The 23,494-nt window shown below is 37.9% G+C and overlaps 1 protein-coding gene and 1 long non-coding RNA gene across 3 annotated transcripts; one reads left to right on the forward strand and one right to left on the reverse strand.

Moving 5' to 3' along the window:
* Positions 1-15: 15 nt before the first annotated feature.
* LOC122162385 lies at positions 16-13,093 on the forward strand. Its single transcript, XR_006169532.1, has 3 exons — positions 16-100; positions 929-1,053; positions 8,423-13,093. It is a non-coding gene; the product is annotated as an uncharacterized LOC122162385 (long non-coding RNA).
* Positions 5,387-22,962, reverse strand: HAT1 (histone acetyltransferase 1). Of its 2 annotated transcripts, none has more exons than XM_042822679.1 (11): positions 22,856-22,962; positions 21,935-22,006; positions 19,491-19,566; positions 17,676-17,796; positions 13,175-13,354; positions 12,789-12,910; positions 12,184-12,288; positions 11,740-11,846; positions 9,208-9,359; positions 7,824-7,940; positions 5,387-5,802 (listed from the first exon to the last, which is right to left on the reverse strand). In XM_042822679.1, the coding sequence occupies exons 1-11, from the start codon at positions 22,860-22,862 to the stop codon at positions 5,635-5,637; spliced, it is 1,227 nt and encodes a 408-aa protein (XP_042678613.1). In that variant the 5' UTR covers positions 22,863-22,962; the 3' UTR covers positions 5,387-5,634. The 2 variants fall into 2 exon arrangements, with proteins under 2 accessions (XP_042678613.1, XP_042678615.1); XM_042822681.1 differs by lacking the exon at positions 5,387-5,802 and adding an exon at positions 5,813-6,427.
* Between the last annotated feature and the right edge of the window lie 532 nt (positions 22,963-23,494).

Raw genomic sequence — 23,494 nt, forward strand, 5'->3', positions numbered from 1 at the left:
CGTGGCCGCGGGAGGCGGCCCGGAGCGGTCTGTCCACCTCACGCCGTGGCCGTCGCGCGCGTGTCGCCTGAAGCGAATCCCGCCCGCGGGCACGCGGCAGGTACGTGACGGGCCGCCGCCGCACCTCAGCACTGCCGCCGCCCTCGGGGTGAGGGCTCAGCGGGCGGCAGCCGTCAGGGCGCGGCTCGGAGGGCCGGGCCGGCAGCGCCCCCTTTCCGCCCGGCCGCCGCCCGGCCGCGCCGCGCCTCGCGCCTGCAGCCGGGAGCCGGGATCCGGAGCTCCGGCCTGCGTGTGCGCGGCTGCGGGCGGCTCGGGCGGGAATAACCGCCTCATCAGCTTTCGGCTGCGAGAACCGCGGCTGTGAGACGGCGCTCGTCGCGGCGGGACGGGCGCGGGAGCGCGGCAGCATTGTTCTGCAAATGCCGGAGTTACGCCCGCCTGGTATTCTAGCGCGTTTTGAGCTTGGTACTTTTTTACTCCGCTATAGTAACACGGCATTTGTGAAGAAAGTTTTGAGTTGCTCTTTCTGAACTTTCTGAGCTTTTGCTATTTACTTGTTGTTGGGGTCTCTACAGAATCTAAAGGTCGGGGCTTGAACTTCAAACTCGCGTAGTTCTTCTTATTTCCTCTGCGCAGCCAAATTTGGCCTGTTTAATAAAGATCAGGAAGAGCTAAGCTCGCTGTGGTGCTCAGCTTTCTTCGAGCGCTGGTGGGGCGTCACCACGCCTGCAGAAGTACCCAGAGCCGCCCTGTAGGGGTAGTGCGGCGGGCTTCTTTGCACTCCCATAAAAACCGAGCTGAACTTCTAACGTCTGCTTGCAAATTTCATTTTTTCCCCACTACTTTTGTGCTTGTATTCGGCATTTATTTATTTATGTATTTAAAGCATTTTCAGTTGGTTTGAAATTAAGTTTTTGTGGCTCCACAGATATTTGAGAAACGGTGTTGTGGGATGTGAATCACACAGCCACGGGCAAGCATCAGAATGAAAGGACTCAAATGAGCAGAAAGTGCCAGGGCAGTAATTGCAAGGAGCTGAAATGTACAAGTAATGTGAGTATCGTTCCTGTACACCCCCACATGCGTGTAGGTACACGTGGTACCCAGAGGAGTCAGTGACATTCTGAAAAGAAGATGAGGCTGTTTGTCTCTAGAGTTCTTTATCTCCTGTTGTAGCCATGGGTAATTTTTAAATTCGATTTTATAATGTAGCTAACAAGGATAGACTGAAAGCCCCACTCAAATAGGAATAGTGATGTTATTTACCTGTGTTGTTTACTCTAGAAAAAGCCCGAGAAATGGATGAGCATAACAGTCAGACTATAAGAATTTGTGCCACTAAGGAGCAAACTCCAGGAGTTCTGTGATCACAAAAAGGGTGCTGCATTCTCCTCAGTGCTCCTAGATATATCTCATGAGCAAAGTGCATCAGTTAATCAGCTGCCACAGCATGGTAGGTGGCCTATCATGCAGCTTGTATCCACACCATGGAGCAGTTTAAAGATCAATACAGTATCTTATGTTGCCTCCAAAAATGAAATGATTAACTTCATACAGCCACGTTCTCCACTAAGTGACATGTATAATGTGAGAGCAATGTGACAGGATTTTAATAGAAGAAAAATATAGCTAGAAATAAATCAAGAAATAGCATTCCTAAGCTGCATAGTTGCACCTCATGAGCATCATTACCAGCTACTCACTGGCGAGAGGTACATGTACATTTATTTAATCTGCAGAGCAGAAATGAGTAAATCTTTGCCCTTATCCTAGTTGTACGATGCAGTATTGTCTTTCACAAGTTCGAACTTCATCAGACACTGTTTTATGTTATTTTTTGTTATTTTTAGGACTGCAGATACCCAACTGCTGGTTCTATGAGAATGAAGTTCAGTGTAAAGCAGTCACATGCTGTCACTGTTTGGTATATGTAACTGTGCATTGCTGGAATGGGTGTACTTCTCTGTGCCTGCAGAGTAGCATATCTCACATGAAAGTAGTCACGGATGAGGAGCGGTTCTCTATCATTTTTTCCTGAGGTGTTGCTAAAGGAGAGAAGCAAAATGGTCTAGGTAAACCTATTATCACCTGTTTTCCTCAAGTCAATAAGTATTTCCTATTCAGGGAAATCAAATGCCGCTGAGAAAGAAAATAAAGTGAACATTTGGCTTTTGTCTCTTGCTGTAAGACCATAATTCCATATTGTAACGGCCTCAAAACTTGTTGATGGCATAAGAAGATGTGAGAACTGGAGACAATATTAGAATGACACTGTTGACAGCTTTGTAATTAACTTGTCCTTAAGCAGCAGGTTATTTCCCAAATACTTGTAGGTGCACATTAGCAGTTAGATTTCCCAATTCCTTTTGCAGATCAGAAACCAAGGGCTCGATTAAAGGAAGTCTGTTTTATGTTCCAAGAGAACAACTGTTCTGTAATGTTTATAATGTCTAGATTAATCTGAAAATTTAACAGTCATTATTCAGTAGTCTTTAATTTGTGCTTAGGTTAGGATTTTCTCTTTTTTCTAACATAAGTAGCAGATGAGGTTTGTTAGGAAATTTGTATTAACAAAACAAAGATTACTATCTCAGCAAAAGAGAGATATTCTATATCCTAACACAGTACACCCAAAGAATCACGACTGCTATTTTCAAGTTCTGTTACCAATCAGAACCAGATGTATGTAGCTGTCTTTTGTTCATGTTTGGCAAATCCTCTGAAATGTTGAAGATGACCAGTGGTGATTTGAGTGGTCCTCTGCTTTGTGTTGAGACGCAGCTCTGGCGACATCACTTTTTAGCCAAGCTCCTTTGAGCATATCTCTGTTCCCTTCTTCACAGTCTTGCAGATTCTGTCTGACTTACATTGTCTCCATGCTGTCAGTGTTGATACTTTCTAAATGTAGAATCTCCATGTTTTTTTCCACCAGCATGGTACACAGGCCAATAGTAACATAAGCAAAAGTTGTGGAAAGGAAGACACAAAGCTGTGCTTTAAAACTTAAGGGTGAAAGCAGTCTATAAAAGGCTATGAAACAATAAAGATGTTTTATTGCTATTAATACATTAAATCTTACCTGGAGCAATATAGAAATATGCTTCTAGTTTAAGCATAGCAATTGGATACTCCTGGGTTTAGGCTCAAACTGTTTAGACTTAGAGATTGTCTTAGAAGATTATTTAGTTCACAGCAGCTTTTGCCGGCCAAGCTGGTGGTTTTTGGGTGTTGTACTAATCACAAGTAGGTGTCCTTTCTTCAGCACTGATATTTATCTGTTCCATGATGCTGAACCTGCAAAATGCAGTAGCTCAGCAGGGAAGGGGAAGTTAGCTTGCCTTGGGAAATCTTGCTGAAATGTGTTCTAGAAAAGATGAGTAAAGTCAGGAGAATTTATAAGTGCAGTGAGGCAGACTTAGATCACATCTATACAGTTGTGCCTTCCAGCGATACCTGAAGTTCATGGACCTCAATATACATCACCATTTGTTAGTGAACAGCAAGCATGTAAGTGCAAAATGTAGAAAATGAGGCAAACTCTACCAAATTCTTACAGCTTTAAGGAATGCACAATGACAAGTTCACTGTCCCTATCACATTGAACTCATTCAAAGTGAAGATTTTATCTTTTCCATGAAACTATGAAGGTCTCAAAAACATGAACACCATCCAGTTTTTGAGGAAGAACTAGGAACTAGAAGAAAAGCATCTAAACATAGCAGATGTTGAATGTGGAACACCTCCCTTATTGTCATACCACTTAGAAATAAAGAAACAAAAAAATCAACCCTGGATATCAAGCTCTTCCCATTGATCTAGATTTCTTTTGTTTGATCTCTTCTGTTCAAAATGTGAAGAGGTCTTAAATGGAGCACATACCCTGTATCTGAGGAATGTTTTCACTACTGCATGCTCTTTATCTACTGAAGAAAGAAAACAACATACGTTTCTGCTCCTGGTATAAAGATATTTTGCAGTGGTAAAAGGGAATTCTGAAATGCTACTCCCAAGGACTTGCCTTCATTTGTTATTACCTGAATTTCCTTCAGTTTGGGTGCAATTCTTGTATTTGCAATGAACTTTGAAGAATGAGATTTTTTTGTTTGCTCTTTGTTTCTCTAGACTTGAGAAGCAAGACTATTTTGAACACGGAAATCCAGGAATTGTTAGATCAATGATCCTTTTCACACGTGTTTGTAGGTCTAAAAGGAGGCTCATACAGCATCTGTAGTCCCATTTCTGGCAAAGCCCATTTCTGCAGGCTTTTAGCTCAAGGAACAAAGAACATGGTAAACTTATTTAAACGAGTAGTTTGAGTACTAGTATATGTATTGTTTATCTTTTTAAGCTGTAGGAAGATTGAGTGATGGGGAGGCCAGCCCATCCCTATGATATTCCCTCCAGAGATATAAGGCAATATAGTGGCAGCTAGTATGTTCTGCACGAGGACTTAAATCTGTCCTGTTCTGTGTAATAGCCTTCCATTTCAACTAATTGCACAGACCTCCTAGTCTCACAGTTTCAAATACTTCCAACTTTGTGGCTTATAGCCTTTTGTAAGTGAAACATTTTAATAGATAGAACTTGTGGTTTGATTGCAATCTTTCTGGTTGTTGAACGAAGGACTAGCAATGTAAAATCAATACATATGGGGCTTTGAGCAACCTGGTCTAGAGGGAGATGTCCCTGCCTATAGCAGGAGGGTTGAAACTAGGTGATCTTAGAGGTCCATTCCAACCCCAACCATTCTGTGATTCTATGATTAATAACTGTAATAGTTTCTGACACTACAGTAGATGAACCACATATCATAAGATATCCTAGGCAGAAGAGTGAAAATTCTAAAAAGAATATATTTGAATTCACGAAGTAAGGGAACTATATAAAAGCACTGGCTTCCTACAGATTTGTAAGTTTCTTACATTAGCTAAGGAAAGTGCTTTTGGAATCAATACAAAGCCTTGTTTGCTTCTCCAATTGTAAAGTATTTTTTCTTAAACATGAACCTGTGAATTCATGGAGGGGTGGTTGGTAAAAAAAAAAAGGATGCCTAAGACTACCCCCTGTAGAATCTGAAGTAGATCAGGTCCTAATAGCTGGTGGCAGCAGGATCCTCTTCTCAGAACACGTAAAGAGCCTGTACTCAGATGCATGCCAGTCAGTCCAAAGAACTAGTCTTGTAACTTGTTCATGTGGCTGAAGAATGCCCAGGCTTAAACAGTATTACTGTAGGGCCCAAGTGAAACTGTCTGAGTAGGATGAAGTTAGGAGAAATTTAGAACAGTTGCAGTATAAATATATACAATCATGTACTAACTTGCTACTTGAATATCTGTTAAGTCCTGAGGCAAAACAGAAAGGTTAAAAAATTCAAACAATTTATGTGTTATTGATCTGAGAATCTACAGTTTATTTCAGCAATAAGTGCTCCCAAACTTGAAGAACAACATTTTTAAATCTACAGCACTAAAATAGAAAATATTCAAAATGCACAGAAACACAATGCACCCTTAATGTGATTAAAACGTCACAAGGTTGGTTTTTTTTTTGTTGTTGTTGCAGTTAAGTGGCAATTAAGGATGTGCTTCATAACACTGTGCAGAAATCTGCAAGTTTCCTGTACAGGTCAAATCCTCATGCTTGCGCAAGTCGTTCTAGGACTCTTCGGTAATCCGAAACAAGTTGCTGGAAGCTCTCTTCTAACTGTTCATGTTGCATGTTTAGGTCTATTTGGTTCAACTGATTTGTCAGCTCCTCTGGTCTTAAGCACCTTCTCATCTTGGCAAGTTCTCTCTGCTTTTTCTAAGCAATTAAATAAACAGTAATTTGAACATAAGGAACAGTGAAGAGTACAGTATTTTACTGCATTTATTCCATTTCAATATCTAGGTCTTTATGAAGTCCCTAATGCTTTAAAAAAATAATAAAAACAAAGAAAAATCCACTAACAGTTTAACTAGGAAACCTCTTCTGTTAAAGCTCCACAGTTGCTGTATTACCAATTATCTGGCAAGCTGAAGACTCATTTCAAAATTTTTCTGTATTTCTGCAACAGTTAGTCAGGAAATAGCTCTAAGATGCAGGACCACTGTTAATAGTGGAAGATATTAAGAATTTAGAATTGTACTGTACCTGTACAATACAATTCAAATGAAGTTATCAAGTGCTTTATAAAAGAGTTGTGTTTACATGACACAAGCATTAAAAGTGCTGTAATATTGCCAATTCTTTATAAAAGGTTGCTTTCTCCCCTAAATTACTACATATTGAGAGTTCAGCTGCAGTTCTGGCAAGTTTTATTCTATTTTTTTAAAAACAGGAGCATAAGATTTTTTTGTGAAACTGTTAAAAATTAGCATGTAAGCCATTCACTAGGCAGAACAATCATAAACAAGATGACCATAGTTTAGAATATGAAACTTAAAACCTAAAAAAAAAAAAAAAAAAAAAAAAAAAAAAAAAATCAGGCTGGCTGTTTTGATCAATCTTTAGAAGAGAACTGTGGTTGAAAAAGTGAAATATTTAAAGCAATAGAATACTCTAAAATTTTAGAAGACAAATATCATATCTAGCTGTACAATATCTGTAAAGTTTTTACTCAATGTATTTATTACATGCAAAGACTAAAGTGAAAACAATTATTAGAAGCACTAGATTTGAAGCTGCTTATGGCATTTTAGATTTCCTCCAAATATTAAGGTGAATTACATGCTGAGGACATGTGACAGTCCTGTTGGATGAAAAATCAAAGCCTTATTTGTAGTGGACAGCGAGTGAAATTTAGTAAATGAGACAAGACACTCACAAAAGAGAATAGAAAGTGTTTTGATTAGGATCCTGTCACTCAGCATGACACGGTGTTATCTCCAGATCAGCCAAGTGTTTAATGCAGCGCTGAGTTCTCATTTCTGCTAACAGACCCCCTAAGTCCAACATGAGTACAATCAAAGTTCTGCTATTTTGGTATAACAGGATAAGTGCTGCTTTAGGGAGGCTTGCAAGCTAATCAAGATACTTCTGATACTTTGTGAAACTTTTCCAACCAGGTTTTGGGTTGCTTGGTGATTACTTAATTGCAGAGTAGCTAACATGCTAGTTACAGCAATGAACCTAGGCTTGTGGGTTTTTGCAATCAATATAGAGACTCATGTCATTAGCAACTAGGAGATACATACATACACTATATATACACATACATATACACACACACACCCCTAATCTTAGAGGATCGGTTAATGCAACATGTAGCAAGTAGATCCTCAAAAGCATATTGGGCAGGAAATAACAAAGTAACTCTGCACTAAGTTGAGTATTTGATTCAACATCACTGTTGAGATCATATCCCATCTACAGGGAGTACTGTACAGACATGGCTAGGTTACCAAGCTGCTCTGTTAGATCTAGTTAATGAGCAGAACAGGAATCTAAACTATACCTAGTTTTCCAGTGTAAATATATAGCATTTAACCCTCACTTCTAAGTTTGTGGTTTATGTATTTAAGACACTCTCAATCTTTCCAAGAAAGTAACTTCCCTCCCCTCTCCCTTCCCTTTGCTCTAACTGGATTTAATGCCACTTGTAGCTAGGTACTGTAAGGGTAATAAATTTCTGCTGGAATTGGGCAAGTAACAGGAGTCAAACAAGATCTTTGGTACAGCCACGAATGAATGTTCTCTGCATCTGTGTATGTCAGCTGAATGCTGCATAACTAATAGTAGTTGATTGGCAACATAATTGGCATCAACTACATTTATGGAAATGGAAGTAAAATCAGGTATAATTAGCCTTGAAATAAGTATTAAATGATACATAAGTCACATACCTTATAGGGGCCAATCAGCCTTCTTTTAACATCCAACCGGTAGCTTCTGGATTGTTCTGCATCACCCATATCTGTTGCACGCAATCGGAGAATTTCATAAACTCTCCTTGTGTGTTGCTAGTGAACAAAAAGGAGAATAAAGAACATGTCTGAGTGAAGAGGTCATTCAGCAGCAGTATCACAGTATTTCTCCACTTTGAGTAACTCTTCAGCTTATCAGATATCAGTCAGATACCAACAAAACCTCAATGAGCCTGATCCTCCTTAGCAGTGGGTTAAATGAACAAATGTTCTAGTTACTCCTCAAAAAATAATTTATTCCAGTACAGCTAGTGTGTAATCTCTCAAAATGTTGCAGTGTCTGTGAAGGTGCTTCAAGGATCTGCTATAAATGAATGGCAGAAAGTCCAGAAGTCAGAGTCCAAAAGTAATCCAAAGAGCTGAAGAACTGGAACTAGAGTAACATTAAGCAATTAATTACTACATAGTACCTCCTGTACTAATATTAATAATCTTGACATACTTATTGCTCTTCACAAGGTCCTCTGGAAATGCTAAAAATGAGAATGAAAGAATATTTAAATGTTTCTTTTTACTAGGAAGATAACAAAGGAATCAGTACGTGGAACATTGAAGTGACTTTGGAACACTGATCAGCAACTATGACATCTGGAAAGGAAACAGATTGATGTTTCTACTGTATTACTATGAACTGTTAAAACGCTTAAGCTGAACTTAAGATCAACTACTTTGCTGAGCAACAGGGTTAAAAATAAAATGGTTTGCTATACTAATCCATCTTTAGATTCTCTTAAAAAATAAACTTAATTATCCTTTTAGGTGTAACATCTCAGGTATAGAAGGCTGCTGGTTTATTTCTCTTATACAAACAATAACATTTAATGAATATATTTGAATAAGGTTTTTCCTCTGCAATCCTCATTCAACATTTTCATAAAAAACACATTCATGTATTTTTAAATGAAGAGCTTACTAATGAGTTTAATCACTTGGACAATTATCAGTTTAATTGTTCAGTTTAACAGTTTAGTCCTTCAAACATTTAGAGCTGCCTCAGTAGCAGTGCTAGCATTACTACCTTAGTATTCTGTGTTCTCAGAACAACAGTGGCTATTTATATAGATATACCTGAAAAGATGGAAACTGACACTTGAAACTGGAATATTTCAGGTTCTGTTACATCAACAGCATTAGATGGAAAACAAGAAGGCATTTACTTAAAATCTTAAGCAATTTCTTCACTTTCAGATACACTGTAGAAATCTGTTGAAATAAACCACAGTATGTAAACTCCAAGTCTCCACCCCTATGTTGTACTAGCTTGATAAGAATAGGTCCAACTACCACTGTTGAGTTTTAATACCTTATTTATTTTCAGCTTCTGTTGAGCTTCCATTACCATTTCTTGGCTGAAGCCTTGCATTAACTTTCCTGGGGAAAAGCAAAGCAAGTCTTGACAGAGCTTTACAAGAACAAAGTCTCTTAGCTTTATGTAGTTTTCAGATGGATCTTCAGCTAGAAAAAAAATTATAAGAGCACATAGTTAATATAAGAATTATTTGTTTCTTCATTTCTGGTATGCAATTACAAAAGCTGTGGAAGACGAGACCAGATGCAACATTCATCATGTATAAATAGCTGTGCTTAATCATAAGTACTGCTATCAAAGTTTTAAATGTATGACAATGTAAGTTAAATTGTACTGTGTACAGTATTATACACATTTCCAAGAGACTGACAAAACAAGTTGAATACAGTTCAAAACATAAACCCTTTTTTCTTGTATGTTCCCTCTATTCTATAGCAGATCAGAGCATCATAATTATTGTAAGACAAACTATGTGGATAAAGACTGAAATAAAAGCTGAAGGTAATTTGAAGTTACTTCCATCTTGCTTGAAACAGCAGCATTGCTATCAAAACTGCAGCTTTATTAAAAAAACCAAAACAACAAAATCAAGAACTAGCTTCAGTGATCATCAACATAGTCCTATTTGCAATTTTGTTCCCACCTGTGAACTACAGAGAAGGAAATGTTACAATGCTGCAAATAGATTTAATCACCACTTTATAGTTTGGACAGGTTTACTATAAGTGAGGAGCAGGGTCATGCTCTACCCTACCTTTATTTTTCTGTTCAATTTATTGTTGAACAGCCTATATTCCAGCTGTGCTTTTTCATTCATTTTCTCCCCCTTTTCCTCAAGATGAGGACTATTTTATGTAGTTGACATTTGCGGTTTAAGAATGATCAAAAGCTAGTATGTTACAAAGAGAAAGGAGTAGCATATAACTTTTGGTCCTAGTATATGCAGCACTGCACAACCAGCAATTTGTTCTTTGGGTCGCAGACTGCCTAGGACTGCATCAGTAAAAAAGATTTGCACATGAGTGTAATAATCTTGTGTGGCAAAACTTACAGCACTTATTCTGCAAAAGAGATTGAAGAGACTGTACTGAGATTCATTTATTCTGCTCCTTTTCATTCAAATTAGTTACAAGAAAGATGAGGCAGTTTCTGTATGGTAAGCATTACCAACATACATTTCACTTGTGTCAACTAGGATTATGAGTTGGTAGTTGGGACAAAGTATCCATTGCAAATGATAAAGTCTGAAATACTTTATTTTTTTAGGCATTAGTTTCTTTAAGGAAGTTGAAATTCTAATCATTCTGAAGAGAGGAAAGGCTTTACTTAACAACCTTAGCGGATATGTAAGTATGAATTTGGTCCATTATCAAGATTGCCAAGCCTGACTTTCTATCAGAATGACAATAAATTATCTTGCAGAAGTGTAAGATTACATAACTTCAGTGCCATGTAGAATATTGCAAGCTTCCTCCTGCTTTAATCCAAAAAGAGTTACTTTAGTGCAAATTTGCTGTTTGCTACAGATTTGCATTAAAGGCACTGAGCCATGAATGTGTCATATGATTTACGTAGTACTATATTTAAGACTGTTTATTCTCAGTTATAAAAGCTATGTAAAGCTTTGTAGTATTAGTGGAAAAAAAGGATAAAAAAAAATAATCACACAATGAATAAGACTTCCTACTGCATAAAGGAAGTTATGCTTCTTTAGGTTTCTATGAATTGGATTAAAATTACAAGGTAGATTACCCTGCGTTAGGATTATCCTGCAGTGATACTATGAAGAAAGCAAGTGTTGTAATGCATTTTAATTAGTTTTTTGGAGGGTAGAGGAATAGAACGTCTTTCTCTTCTTTTTGAGATGAGGTCTTAGAAGACCTTAGATTAGTCAATTTATATTTTTAAACTGTACTTCTTCCTATATTGGACTTTAAACTACAGGACAGATGTCATGATTCTAACCATTTTAATGCTATATTTTTAAGATGTGTGTACCCTCTTCCCCCCCCATTCTTCCATTAAATTTTCACTTTCATGTATTTATTGGCTCATCTCTAACATGAGGGGTGCATTCAGTCAGTAGTGCATGCTCATGGAGCACAACTCCTGTGCAGATTTTTGTCTGTTGACTTTTGGCTTACATACGTGTTAAAACACTATTTCAGATTTTTCTCAGTTTTGAGTTTTGGCTAATAGGAACTAGTTGAACAAGGAATCTGACAAAGCTTGATCTCCTGGCAAACTCAGCTGTATATCTCACAATAAAATGGCTAATTAGCTGGTAATCCATGCATGCTAGGGATTGAATTTTCCTGGTGTGCTGTTCTCTAAGTAGAGGATTTAAGGAGCTACATTATATACAGTTCTTCTGTAAAATAGGGCACTGTTAATCCTGAACTGAGCTGAAGCTAAACCTTCAAAAGGCCATTTAATTCTAACAAGTGAACATGAAAGCTGGCTTGTGGGCTAGCAGTGTCTGAATGGGACCAAACAGGTGAAATGAGTTAGAAATTTAACGTATACCTGTTATATCAAGTACTGTAGGAGAAGACATATAGTATCTATGAACTGTTTCGAGAAGCTGAGCACCATGGCCTTCTCCTTGGAATGGTGGCAAGATCAGCATCTGGCTACAGACAAAGGAATGTATTGATATTTCAGTTCAAATGCATGCTTTTGCAAACATTGCAGTGTAAAGGCATAAAAACTAAGTTTTTCTTAAAACACATGCATCAGTCTTAATGTTAAAACATAATTCTTACAGAATCTTAGAACTGCTAAATATTCAAAACTTGTGTGCAATTCCCTCTGCTTCAAGAAGGGAACAATGAAATAAATCAGTGCGTAGCCAACTAATAATGGGGATTTTTTTAAAACAAATCAACACCATTATAAACAAGTATTGGGAACTTCAGCAGTTCCCTCTTCTGAAATAAAAGGCAAGGCACGAGTTACACCGCCAATTACCTTACACGTGGCCGGGTTTTGTCTGGGTACACATAGTAATTATAGACTGTCATGTAGCCCACGGTCGCAAAGAGCGTAGCTCCATCCTTATTATACTTCTCAAATCTGCAGATAAAACAGAAAGCCAAGCAGGTCAATTACAGTCGCGCTCCCATGCAGTGTCCATTTTCTTTTCCATTCTCCAACTGAATTTTCAGTGTCAGCAAGCTACTCTGTGAGGGCCCAATGGGTACACCTGCTATGTTCTGAATGTACAATTCACTTAATTGGTGTGCAGCAACTTGGATAAATCAGACCTCTTTACAGCACTTCAGTGCACTTGCCTATTATAAAGATGAATAGGTGGCAAGTAAAAGAAAACACAGGCAAAGCTCATTTTACTGTTTAAGCCTACATTCAGGGCTCTAACGGACAACAGCATTTAATTCAGCTCTATTCTCAAGGTTCCCCAAAGTATAATGGAGGAAAACTCAAGCCTGATAAACAATGGTTTTTCTTTCCTGGGAAAAATATCATTATACTGCCCCAATAATTGGCCAGCCACAATTAAAATGCAGGCTTTGTGGAGGTAATAAGGTCCACTGTTGCTTTAGAACTGTACTTACACTATAAAGTAGTTCCATCTTTCATCATCTACATCAATAAAGCTAGCAGTTTCAATAAACCACATCAAGAATGTCTGAAGCCTTTCATGATATTCTCGAAAGCCTGGACACGTCATGTCAGCCTAGGGAAAAAGCCAGGAGAAGTCAGGTGAAACCTATCACAGATGCAAAAGGAAAAAAAAAAACCTGCAAAACCTAATTACTTCCCCCCATACAAAAAAAAAAAAAAAAGCATGCTTCTAACCAATAAGTTGGTCAAATGATAATATTTATATATGTATATGTAAATATATATATATATATATATGTTGAGCGTTACAGAAGGTGCCTCGCTGCAAAATAAACTTTAATTTGCTTGCTTATGAAGTTTCACTTATTTTTCATACCTTATATATCTGATATGCAATGTCTTCACCAGCTTCCTCATTATGAACAGAATATGTGTGTAGTAGCATTCCAAAGGGCTTAAAGTTGACCTCTTTTTCCAACAGAGAGACAAAGTCATCTGTATTTGTACAAAAGCCAGGAGGAATAATTTCTCTAATTTTACTTTCAACATCATCTGCCTGGGGAATACAAAACAGGGCGGGATCAGCAGAAGATTAAAAAGACAGCAAAGTCATCATTTTGCTAATAGAGATGAGTATAAAAAGGAATGCTATGGCCTATCAGTAACTTTAAAAAAGACAAATATTCCTGTTGTTCAGACCTTTGAGCAGATAAAGATAACTGAAGAGACACAAAAGGGTCAGTTGAGCCATTATCAGTATTCAAAAGCTAGTAGTTACAACATAAATAAGTTCCTGAACATGTTTACATTTAGTGACTGTTAATTTGTCTAAGCAAAATCGAAGAGGGTTGATAACTATTCTAATAAAAATTCGGTGTGAAGGAACACAAGGAATACCAGCAAGATAAGGAAGGAAGCTGTGGATTCAATCAAGCACTAGGAACAATATTCTTGTTTTCCTAGTTCGTTGGATGAAACATTAGTTTCTGAAAAATGCAATAAAATTGGTAGCTCAGGCTTTTCGTCCAGCAAACCTCTGTGACCATGCTGCACAGTCTTGTGGAACTGGGATTCCCAAACAAACACCATAACTGGTATTAGGGGGTACGGAACTGAGTGGAGAAAAAGGAACAAAGACTAAAAAAAATGGTAGCTCCCAAACAAGAAAGTGACAGCTAGCACCACTCTTGCATCCTTATGTGTCTGTGCTGGAAATGCTTGCTTGTACTCTAATCAAAGAATATTTTGAAAACAAAGCTGACAAAATAAAAAATACAATTTAGAAATATGGTTAATAATTCTGACATGTAAAATTTAACTTAGCAGAGAGGGAAGAAATATTCTGACACCAACATTAAATTCAGAGATCAAAATTACCCTTTTCAGTTAACCAAACTGAAAGTTACAGACTATCAGCTGAGCAGACTTCATAATCCTTTTCAGACCCCAAAAAGACCACTTGATTGAATACATTTACTACTTCTTTTTAACCATGAATATTTGATGAAGTTTCACAATAACGTATTACTGCTTCTCACCAGGCAATAAAACTTAATGAATTGGTCTCAACTTAACAAAACAGTACTCCTCAATACAGCCCCTAAAAGCCTGACATTACATTCAACAAAATGAGCTTACATTCAATTCAAACTTTCCTCTGGACAATGAATCCAGGTTTTTACTTAATGGAGTTTGCGGTGAGTTCAGCTGTAATGTTTGTATTGTATCTATTTCCACAAGGACTGACACAAGAACACTTTGTGTTAACTTACTAAGCAGCTCTTTCACACCGTTTATGTGCATGATGGGTATTAGTTTGAAACCAAGACCCTCGCTACTTAGCATTCAAAACAGGGAAATTAAGATGCTTAGAACAAAATACACTACAAAAGGCTAATACAACATGCTACTAATTCCTGTCCTTTCAACCATCCTTCCTTAAGTAGAGGCAATGCACCTGCAAATGAATAGCACTTCATCATTCAGTTACATTTTTAGTATAGAGAAAGATGGATGTGGTTCAGCACAAACAAGTTTTATTCTTAATGGTTTGGTACTACCAACATTTATATTTATATTTGTAGAGAGCACTATAAAGCGATTAAGATATAGCTCTACAATACTTGCTATAACAACGCAGTGAAAATGTCTACAGCCTTTACATCAATTTTGTTCTCAAAACAAAGGCCCCTTTCTGTTCATCTTCAAGCAATGCTAGCTTAATGTATCTGCTTTGCATTTCGTAATGTAACTGCGTAACAGAAAGTGAGCCATGTTTTGCTGAATCACTGAATTATATACATTAACAAGAATGAGTATTTGTAAGGAGCACAGCATTTCAGAAATGCTCATCTTTCTTTCAGACTGCAAGTGTATTTACACAGATCTTAATCCTGCCCTGGTGATGAAGTCAGAGGAAATCACTGCTAGTGACTTTCATTTTGCACATCTGCAGAAGATACGTAAAATAATCCACAATTAAAACAAGACTTCCAAGCACCAGTATGTATTACCTTCCTAAGGAAATCCTATGAGATGAAGATAGGGAACACAGTAAGGACTTGTAACCTGTTTTGTAGTAGGACTAATTGAGCCATCAGGATCTCTTCGTACATTACGTTTGACTCTGGATAATATTAATATAATTATACTAATAGGCAGTTACCACATTTGTGTATGTTTTCATGCTATTTCAAAGTGGTGCGTTCACTTAAAAGTTACCATAGAAATACGTTTGAAAGCTGAGCTTTTCTACCAATTATAAATATTAACGCCAGTGAGGAGCAGTGGAATCATCTGCAGTGTTAAAGTATATCCAATATTAAAATTGCACTTTCATTAACTTGAGCTAAAACAAATACATCAGACCAGCTGCAAAGCACGATAACACGTGGATAGTAAAGATTGTTTCAGAGGTTAGTGAAATACTTTCCCTCACTCCATCATGAAAACTGGAAGAAAAGGAAGCTACTTGTACAGCTGCAAATCTGAAAGCAGCTAGCAATTCAGAGGTCAATGCTATTCGTATTTATACCAGAAGAAAGCAGCCTCTCTACAGATGTTTAAAAGAATTGACGCCACCCAATGGATAAATTCTGTCTATTTTCATTAAATGAAGTGCCAGAGAAGAACATACATCTGTTCAAAACATGACAAGACTCCGCTGAGCCTTCCCCACTAGTGCAGTATAGAAGCATCTTCATAGAGAACATATTAAGATGCGTAAATATGCCTGGTTAAGAGACCTTGGAAAAACAGCTAATACTATGGGGTCAAATGGCCTGCGTGGGCTTTTAGATACAAAATGCAAGAGTATGAATAACTAAACAGCATTAAAGCTCAATTCTCACTTGTAACCAGTTTGTTCAAAGCAGAGACTTATGTCCTTTCCTGAACACCATTTATTTGAAGCACAAAGATTATCTGTCATGCATAGCATTTATAGTTCATGCATTAATATGATTAACCCAAATGACCTAAGCAACTAAACAGTTAGCTTAGAAAAGTAAATGGTAATACCATTTAAATTAACACTGTGCTTATTTTCATCTCTGCAAATTGTTAATATTTTAAGGTAGTTAAATAGCAAATATAAATGGCAGAACAAGTCTGGCTGCTGTATCTTTTTTTTCCCCCTGTAGTAGATCAGATATTGTCACATGAGCAGCTTATTAGGACACACAGTCTGTTAGTGATATCAGGGGAAGCACAGTGAAAGTTCTTCAGCCACAGCCTGCAGAAAACTATCTGGAAGCTAGCTCAAATGGATATTCTTTCTTGTCCCTATCACTCCATTATGCAATTGAAAAATAATTCAATAGAGGCAATACTGAGCCTGAAAGTAGGAAGGATTCTGAGCAATGGAAATAGTTGCAGTGTAAACTCAGGGCTCATTTACTTTGTTTATACTTCCAGATAAGAAAAGTGGCTTTATTTGTGCGGAAAATAGCACGTCAATACAAATGTGTTGAGGTGTGGATTCCCACTGTGACGTGACTTTGAAATTATGTTGGTGAAAGGCTGGAAGGAGAGGTGGTCTGTTTGATTTTAATATGGTTATCACTTAACCAACTGGCTTTCCTTTTTTCTTTACTTCTAAAAACCTTACAAACATTGAAGAACATGACCTTTCACTCTTAAGGTAGGCTGCCCTAGCCTCAGGAGTATTTCAGACATGTCCAGACACTTAGCCTGTTGAACTAACTATATTCTAACGCAGCTTCAGAACACAGAAACAAAAACCTGTAAAACTAATTTAACACAGTCATTTCAATTTTTGTTTAGAAAGCCTTTTCCTTGAAAGCATTTAAATAAACTCTGATGAATTTGAAATATGAACTTTAAATCTTAAAGATGTTTACTCTTGACGAGAATAGATTTCTTGGGCAAAGTAATTTGAAGTCAGTGCAAACGTACAACCACTTCACACTACAGAATATTGTGAAGATTCACCAATCACCTTATTAACAGCTCTTTTCAAAATAAATCATTTTTTCCTTGCCTATAACTAAGTAAATCTCAGATGATATTCAATTATGATATTCAATTTTCTTAATGCACCAGAATCTACTCCAAAAAATTCATTTTTCTTTCCTAATGTAGTCTCTTAAATAGGAATTAAACCCCTAGCTCTCCTGGAGACAGCTAGCATGAAAATAGACTTTTTTTTTCGTTTGGTACAATTTTGATGGCAGTAGTAGAGTCCAAAAGAAAGAACAATGAGAAAATATATAAATAAGTTTTATGTTTTTTTTTCTGGTTAACACAATAGGAAGCTTTATTTTTAATGTAACATGTTTGGAAGGGCAATAAGTAGCCCTAGAAGGTTTGTCCCCATAAAGTGTTCCCAATAAGTACAAGTCTGGCTCTGTCTTTACCTCCACACAGTCAAACTTCTCATTAACTTTAGATGTATATTCAATGCGGAAGAGAGTTGACAGGTTACCAGCAATATAGTATAAGAGAATCTTCAGTCCCTTGTAGCCAAAGGCAACTTCACTGAGGAAGGAAAACAGCACAGTCAGACCTCTAAATGAGTTTCATTGCAAAATATTCAAACCACAGTATTTAAGACTTTAAATCCACATCCTTCTTCCAAGTGAGGTGTACTAAACCTTTTAATAGTCAAAGAGAATCAAGCTGGATGTATGCTATATAGACAGAGATAATGCCTTACATTGTTCTTATTAGTAAATTTGCTCCTCTAGGGAGAAACAGAACACATCCCTGAACTCAGTAAGACAGCAACTGTATATTTATGGCAATAACTCAAAGATACTTGAAATAACTAATCTTGCATTTATGTTCATCATTGTCTTACATTCACTAATATTAATACAAATTGATAAACAACGCTTACTAAAACTTAGTATAGCAGTGTAAAGTTTTGGAACATACTACTGCAAGCCATACTGTATAATATACCCAGATACAAGTCGTAGCAACAAGTATGTTTCTAGTGAACAGTATTATTAGAATCAAGTTAAAAATAACTATGGAAGAGATGCTCTATTTATTTTAAATATCCTGGGAAAAAAAAATGTTTCCTGAATATAAACACTACATTTAAGTCTTAAGAATTTATTTTCCGGCAAAAAAAAAAAAAAAAAAAAAAAATGCAAAAAATTTTTTTTTTTTCTTTTTTTTTTTTTTTTATAAAACCTGATCTTTTCTTGTGGTAACACATCGCTAATTTGAAGTTTGAAACGCCAGAATAAAAGTGTGCCCGTTCACTACACCGACAGATTGGAGAGTTCTCCCATTATGAGAAGTGCAATGACTCTCAATGACAGCTGCAGACATGCAGTAGTGCAACTGATTTTATTACATTTAATTACTGTACCTATTTCAGTATAGGTATAATTAATACAGATAGCGCATCCTGCTCTAAGTACTTAGAATGCTTTTTAAAGGAATTGTAAATTAAGAAAAATAAGTAGTCCAGAGTTAAGTGCATGTGGATTTTCCTTTTCTTTCTGGCTACAGCCAGAGTGTTTACTACTGCTCTTCTGAAAATATTAAATGACATTTCAGCACTAGGGACGCAGTGGCAAACTTGCCTACAATACAAATGAAAAAATACTTGGAGAGAAAACTATATTGTTTTTCTAAACAGTTTGTGTATCCCCTGAACATTTAACTTATATGAAGTCTATCATCTCTAGTAGAGAAAACCTGAGTTAAATATTTAACAATCAGTGATCTGAAACAGCCAAGAAATTGAGTTTAAGTTAATATCTATGGTCTTCTTTAATTAAAAATTCCATGGTGTATTGTTATTTAAAAAAAACCAAACAAATAAATGGATATACTATTGACAGATGCTTTTTGGTTTCGGCACTCTTCACTGTGAAAGTTTTAATAAAACTATTAATTCTTGCAAATCTTATAATGATGACTTGAACACAATAGCAGCTGAAATGAGCAATTCTGACCGTGCAATCCAGGCATTTTGTTCTCTGCAAGTACCTTTAAAATACCATATAAAATGACTACAAGGCCAAAACTCCAGAGGCTAGGATTCAAAGCCATTATTTAACCATAAAATCACAAAACTGAAGTACTGCCATGTCACTTTACAATAGTTTGGTAGCATTATTTCTTTTTTCTTTTTATTTATTTATTTTTAAAGCAATTCGGAAACAAGATTACCCTTAAGACCTATTAATTTAACTCTGAATAATTTAACTTACTCATCACCAAACACTTGATGGCTATACTCTGGATTAAATGTTGTGTTGTCATCCTCCAAATCCTCAGGAAAGCGAACTGAGAAGAAAAAAGAGCATAACCAAGTCATCAGCTTCAGTTTGTTCATACAGGAATTCTATGCTAGACGTCCACGCATTCTTTCACTATAAACAATTTCAGTTATGAACATACATTACGCTGGCACACAAACAAAATAAAAACTGTGCAAATCAGATGCAAGTTATTTCCTCAAATCAAATCAGTAAGCACAATAAAATGGAGAAATTGACACAGACGTATATGATTTCGTATGTATATCCTGAATGACTGACTTTTACTTCGTGGTGAACACTAAGGACACAGCCCAGCTGGATATTCTTACAGTAAGCAAGACCAATCACGTAATCAAAGCTTCCTTCTCATTTTGTCATTCTTCTCTCACATGCAGTTCAGAACGCTTCATTGTAGGGAGTCTTCACAGAATGATGAACAGAGAAATGTTTATGGGCATTAATATTCACATTACAATTTTGGAGAATTGGCATGGATACATACAAATCTACACTAATATTGGTATTTTTACCAATATTACCAAATAATCAGCAATTCTCCCACAACTTTTATTTTTCTTCAAACCCTTGGTGTTAGAGGTCTTTGCTAGTAACAAGAAAGCATTTGCTAAAGTAGCATCTATTCACACTCAGTAATGTAGCAAACAAGTATTTTATTCATGCTTACAGAGTTAGCAGTGGCTACTGCACAGTAACTGTGACTGAAGTTCTTCCATCACAAAATTTATGATTAGTGAGGGAAACCAGAAGGATTAATCCCTAAAGTAGGATTTTCTAGGTAGACTTAGAGAAAACTGAAATACTTAATTCCCAGATATCCTCTCCATTCATAGTTAAAATAACTGCCTAAAATTGGAAGGGACGTAATTCTTAATTACGTTAATTAATTAACGTTACGTTAATTACTTAACGTTACGTTAATTACTGTTAATGTGATTGTTCAGCCCCATGAATGAAGTATAGGTAGCTCAAGAAAACAGTTACATACTAATTTAGAATGAGTTACAAGTGCATGCAATGCTGTAGGACTTAACAGTGCTATTAAGTGTTCTTTTTTAATTAAGAAAATATAAAACTACAACCTCATTGCTGTTTTACCCCAGTAGAACTGGAGATGAAGTAAAAAGAATTTCCCATTAATTAAGTTATTCAGGGAGTAAAATAAATGAGTTTCTTAATAACAGGATGAAACTCAGCCCTCTCAAAAACAGATTCAGAAAGCAACACAGTTGAGACAAAGTAGCAAGATTAAAAAAAAAAAACAAACCCAAAACTATGCTCTCAAAAAGAAAAAAGTAAACTGAAAATCTTAGGTGACATGAGATAATGGGAACAAGTGAAAAAGCAGTCTCCCTGAAAACTGATAGAGTGACTCCTCAAATGTCTTGATAAAATTTACTCAGATATATTCTATAACTTTTCATCCTTTCCTTTGGTTTTAGAAAGGCAGAAGTGGAAAGTCAAAACATTAGATATATAGATTATATATAATAGTCACAAAATGAGTATTTGAACAACTGTTTAAATGGAAGAGAAATGATTCACAGGTTAGCAGCTCAAAGACATGTTTTGATAAGAATAACATTTTGTCTCACAAGCCAATTATGCATTTAAAAGTCTAAGTTCTGCAGAACCAACTGTTAATAGAAGTTCTTCAGAGTGCTTAAAAATTATTTTTACTTTCTTGATAAGTGATGCTATTTGTACTGTTCAAGGAAACAAAATGCTGAAGGTTTGGAAAGATAAAAAAGCATAGCTGTATTACCTATTTTTCTCTTATTAATTACCAATACAAGTAAGTTTCAGATATTAGTCAGTCCAACAAGAGTTCAGTAATTCTGCTTGTATTCTGGATGTGGCAGTAAGCAAGTTTGCAAGTTAGCCATATGAAACAATAAACAGTTCTGAAAAATAGGGAGTAGCACTTCTATGTAGATTTTAAAGACTGTTGAAAATGGCTTGTGTTGTTTAGATGTTGAGGGAGAGGTGGAAAAAACAAACCAAAGAACACTTTCCAGTTTTATTTATTGTGCTTATCATTTCCTCAAAAGAAATATGATGCATACTTCAGACTATATTGTAGCAAAAGTTCTAGAGAAGAAACTAAAAGAACATACTAATACCTCAAGAACAAGGTGACATAATTCCAATGCACTCTAGTAACATAAATTGCTGATGTTATTATGCAGGTACAAGCCTGAGTTTCTGTAGCTGCATTTTCCTATTCTCAACAAAATGGGACTATGTGTTCCTGTTCTTGTGTCTGTATATTAATAAGTACATATTATAACCTAGGTAGATTTAATTATAAGGGTTTTAATATTAAATAGATGTTAAAATATTCTGAGCACACAATAATTAAAAACTGACATTACCTAGTTTTAGCTGAATTGCTTCGTTTGTGTTACATTTGTATTCAGCCAGTTTCTTCTCCATAGGAGTAAGTCCTAAAGAAAAAGAGTTTTTGAAAGAGTTTAGATATGTACAATCTGGGTCAGTCTAACTCATGGAAAGTATTAACAAAAGGTTCTTAAGAACAGAAGAAACAACTTCGTAACACTGACTTCATTTCAAAGTGCACTGTTCTTCCTGCAAGTTCTAGCTTTTCATTCTGCCTACTTTTTAAAGTAAATCTGCTTTCTCATTATAAAGTGTTTTCCAAAATATATGCAGATACCACATTTGAGTAAGAGTTAATGCATTTCAGGTGTTCCTGAACTGTGAGAGGAATGCTACCAGCCATTATCTAGCCATTACTTTCCTTCCAGAGCAGATAGGAAGGAAGGAAATTACAGCTACCCTGTTTTCCAAAGTCTAATCTAGTGCACAAAACTTGTGTCACCTATCAAGGTATTTTGCAAGCGCGTCAAACCCATCCTGCCTTTCAATTCCAGCAGCATTATCAGAAGTTCTTCCTCGCATTTCAAATTACTCGGAATGAGGTTAGGCCGGAAACGCTATCAATAACCGGGCGGGCAGAGCCGCACACGGCGCGCCACACGGCTCAGGTGCAGAGCAAATTCAAGGCAGCGGCCGCCCAGCCCACAACCGACACCCAGGGCCCGAGCTCTTGCTCCGCTTCCTCTGCTGAGGATGTTAAGGCCACCGAGGGGCCCCTGCTCCCGTCTGCGGCCCGGCACAAACTCGGGCTCAGCCGAGGGGAGGGGCACCGTCCGCGCTCCGGGCGACGCTCTCCCTAAGAGAAAGCCGACGGCAACACCCAGCCCTGCTCCCCGCCGCCTCGCTCAGCAGCTGCAGGTGGGCCGCGAGCCGGCTGGGCCCGGCCTAGGACTCACCCGCCATTTCCCGGCGGCGGCGACCGAGTCACCCGGGCAGAACGAATCAAGCCGCGCGCCCACTCGACGGAAATGAGAACACGCGCACACGCTTCCGCTTCCGCCCGCCCAAAAGCGGCGGAGAACCAACGGCTGTGCTCGGCGAGGCTTGGGACTGCGCGCGCATGCCCGGCTGTATGTCGAAGATCGCGTTGTCCCGGCGTGGAGCCTTTAAGGAGTGCTCGTTTGCATAGCCCCGCCCTCAGGGCAGCCCCATCGCGCGGTCGCTCTGATGCGCTGGGCGCGCGTAGAGCGTGCCTCGGTCTCGCGCCTGCCTCGGTGCCGAGCGGGCTCAGGGGCCCCGGGGGCGATCGCACTGAGCGTCGGCGGCTTTGCCTCCGGGTCCGGACCGCCCCCCATGGAGCGCAGCGGCGGGGCGGCTGGCGCTCGCCGAGCAGGCAGGTTTCTTCAGAATCCCTTCTGCAAGCGCCGTAGCGACGCCGAGCTGCCCTCGGGCGGTCTGCGTTACCTCGGCCCGGAGGGTTCCGCTCAGCTTTACGGTCACGCAAGCCGCTCCGACCCTCGCAGCCGTGAGGCGCCGTACGGCCGCGTGCCCGGCCGCTCCCTTGCCCTTACCCTGCCGCGCCGAGGGGCGCGGCC

The sequence above is a fragment of the Centrocercus urophasianus genome, unplaced genomic scaffold (assembly GCF_019232065.1).
Source record: "Centrocercus urophasianus isolate 14NV4802_14NV808 unplaced genomic scaffold, USGS_Curo_1.0 seq_20, whole genome shotgun sequence".
Classification (NCBI taxonomy): Eukaryota; Metazoa; Chordata; class Aves; order Galliformes; family Phasianidae; genus Centrocercus; species Centrocercus urophasianus.

Bases quoted from the DNA above. Each gene is read 5' to 3' on its own strand.
- HAT1 (XM_042822679.1), bottom strand. The intron at 17,797-19,490 runs GTAAGTTAAATT...TTCCTTCCTCAG, and splicing joins CATCAAGTGTTTGGTGATGA to TGAAGTTGCCTTTGGCTACA. The intron at 13,355-17,675 runs GTAAAGACAGAG...TGTATTCCCCAG, and splicing joins AGAAGTTTGACTGTGTGGAG to GCAGATGATGTTGAAAGTAA.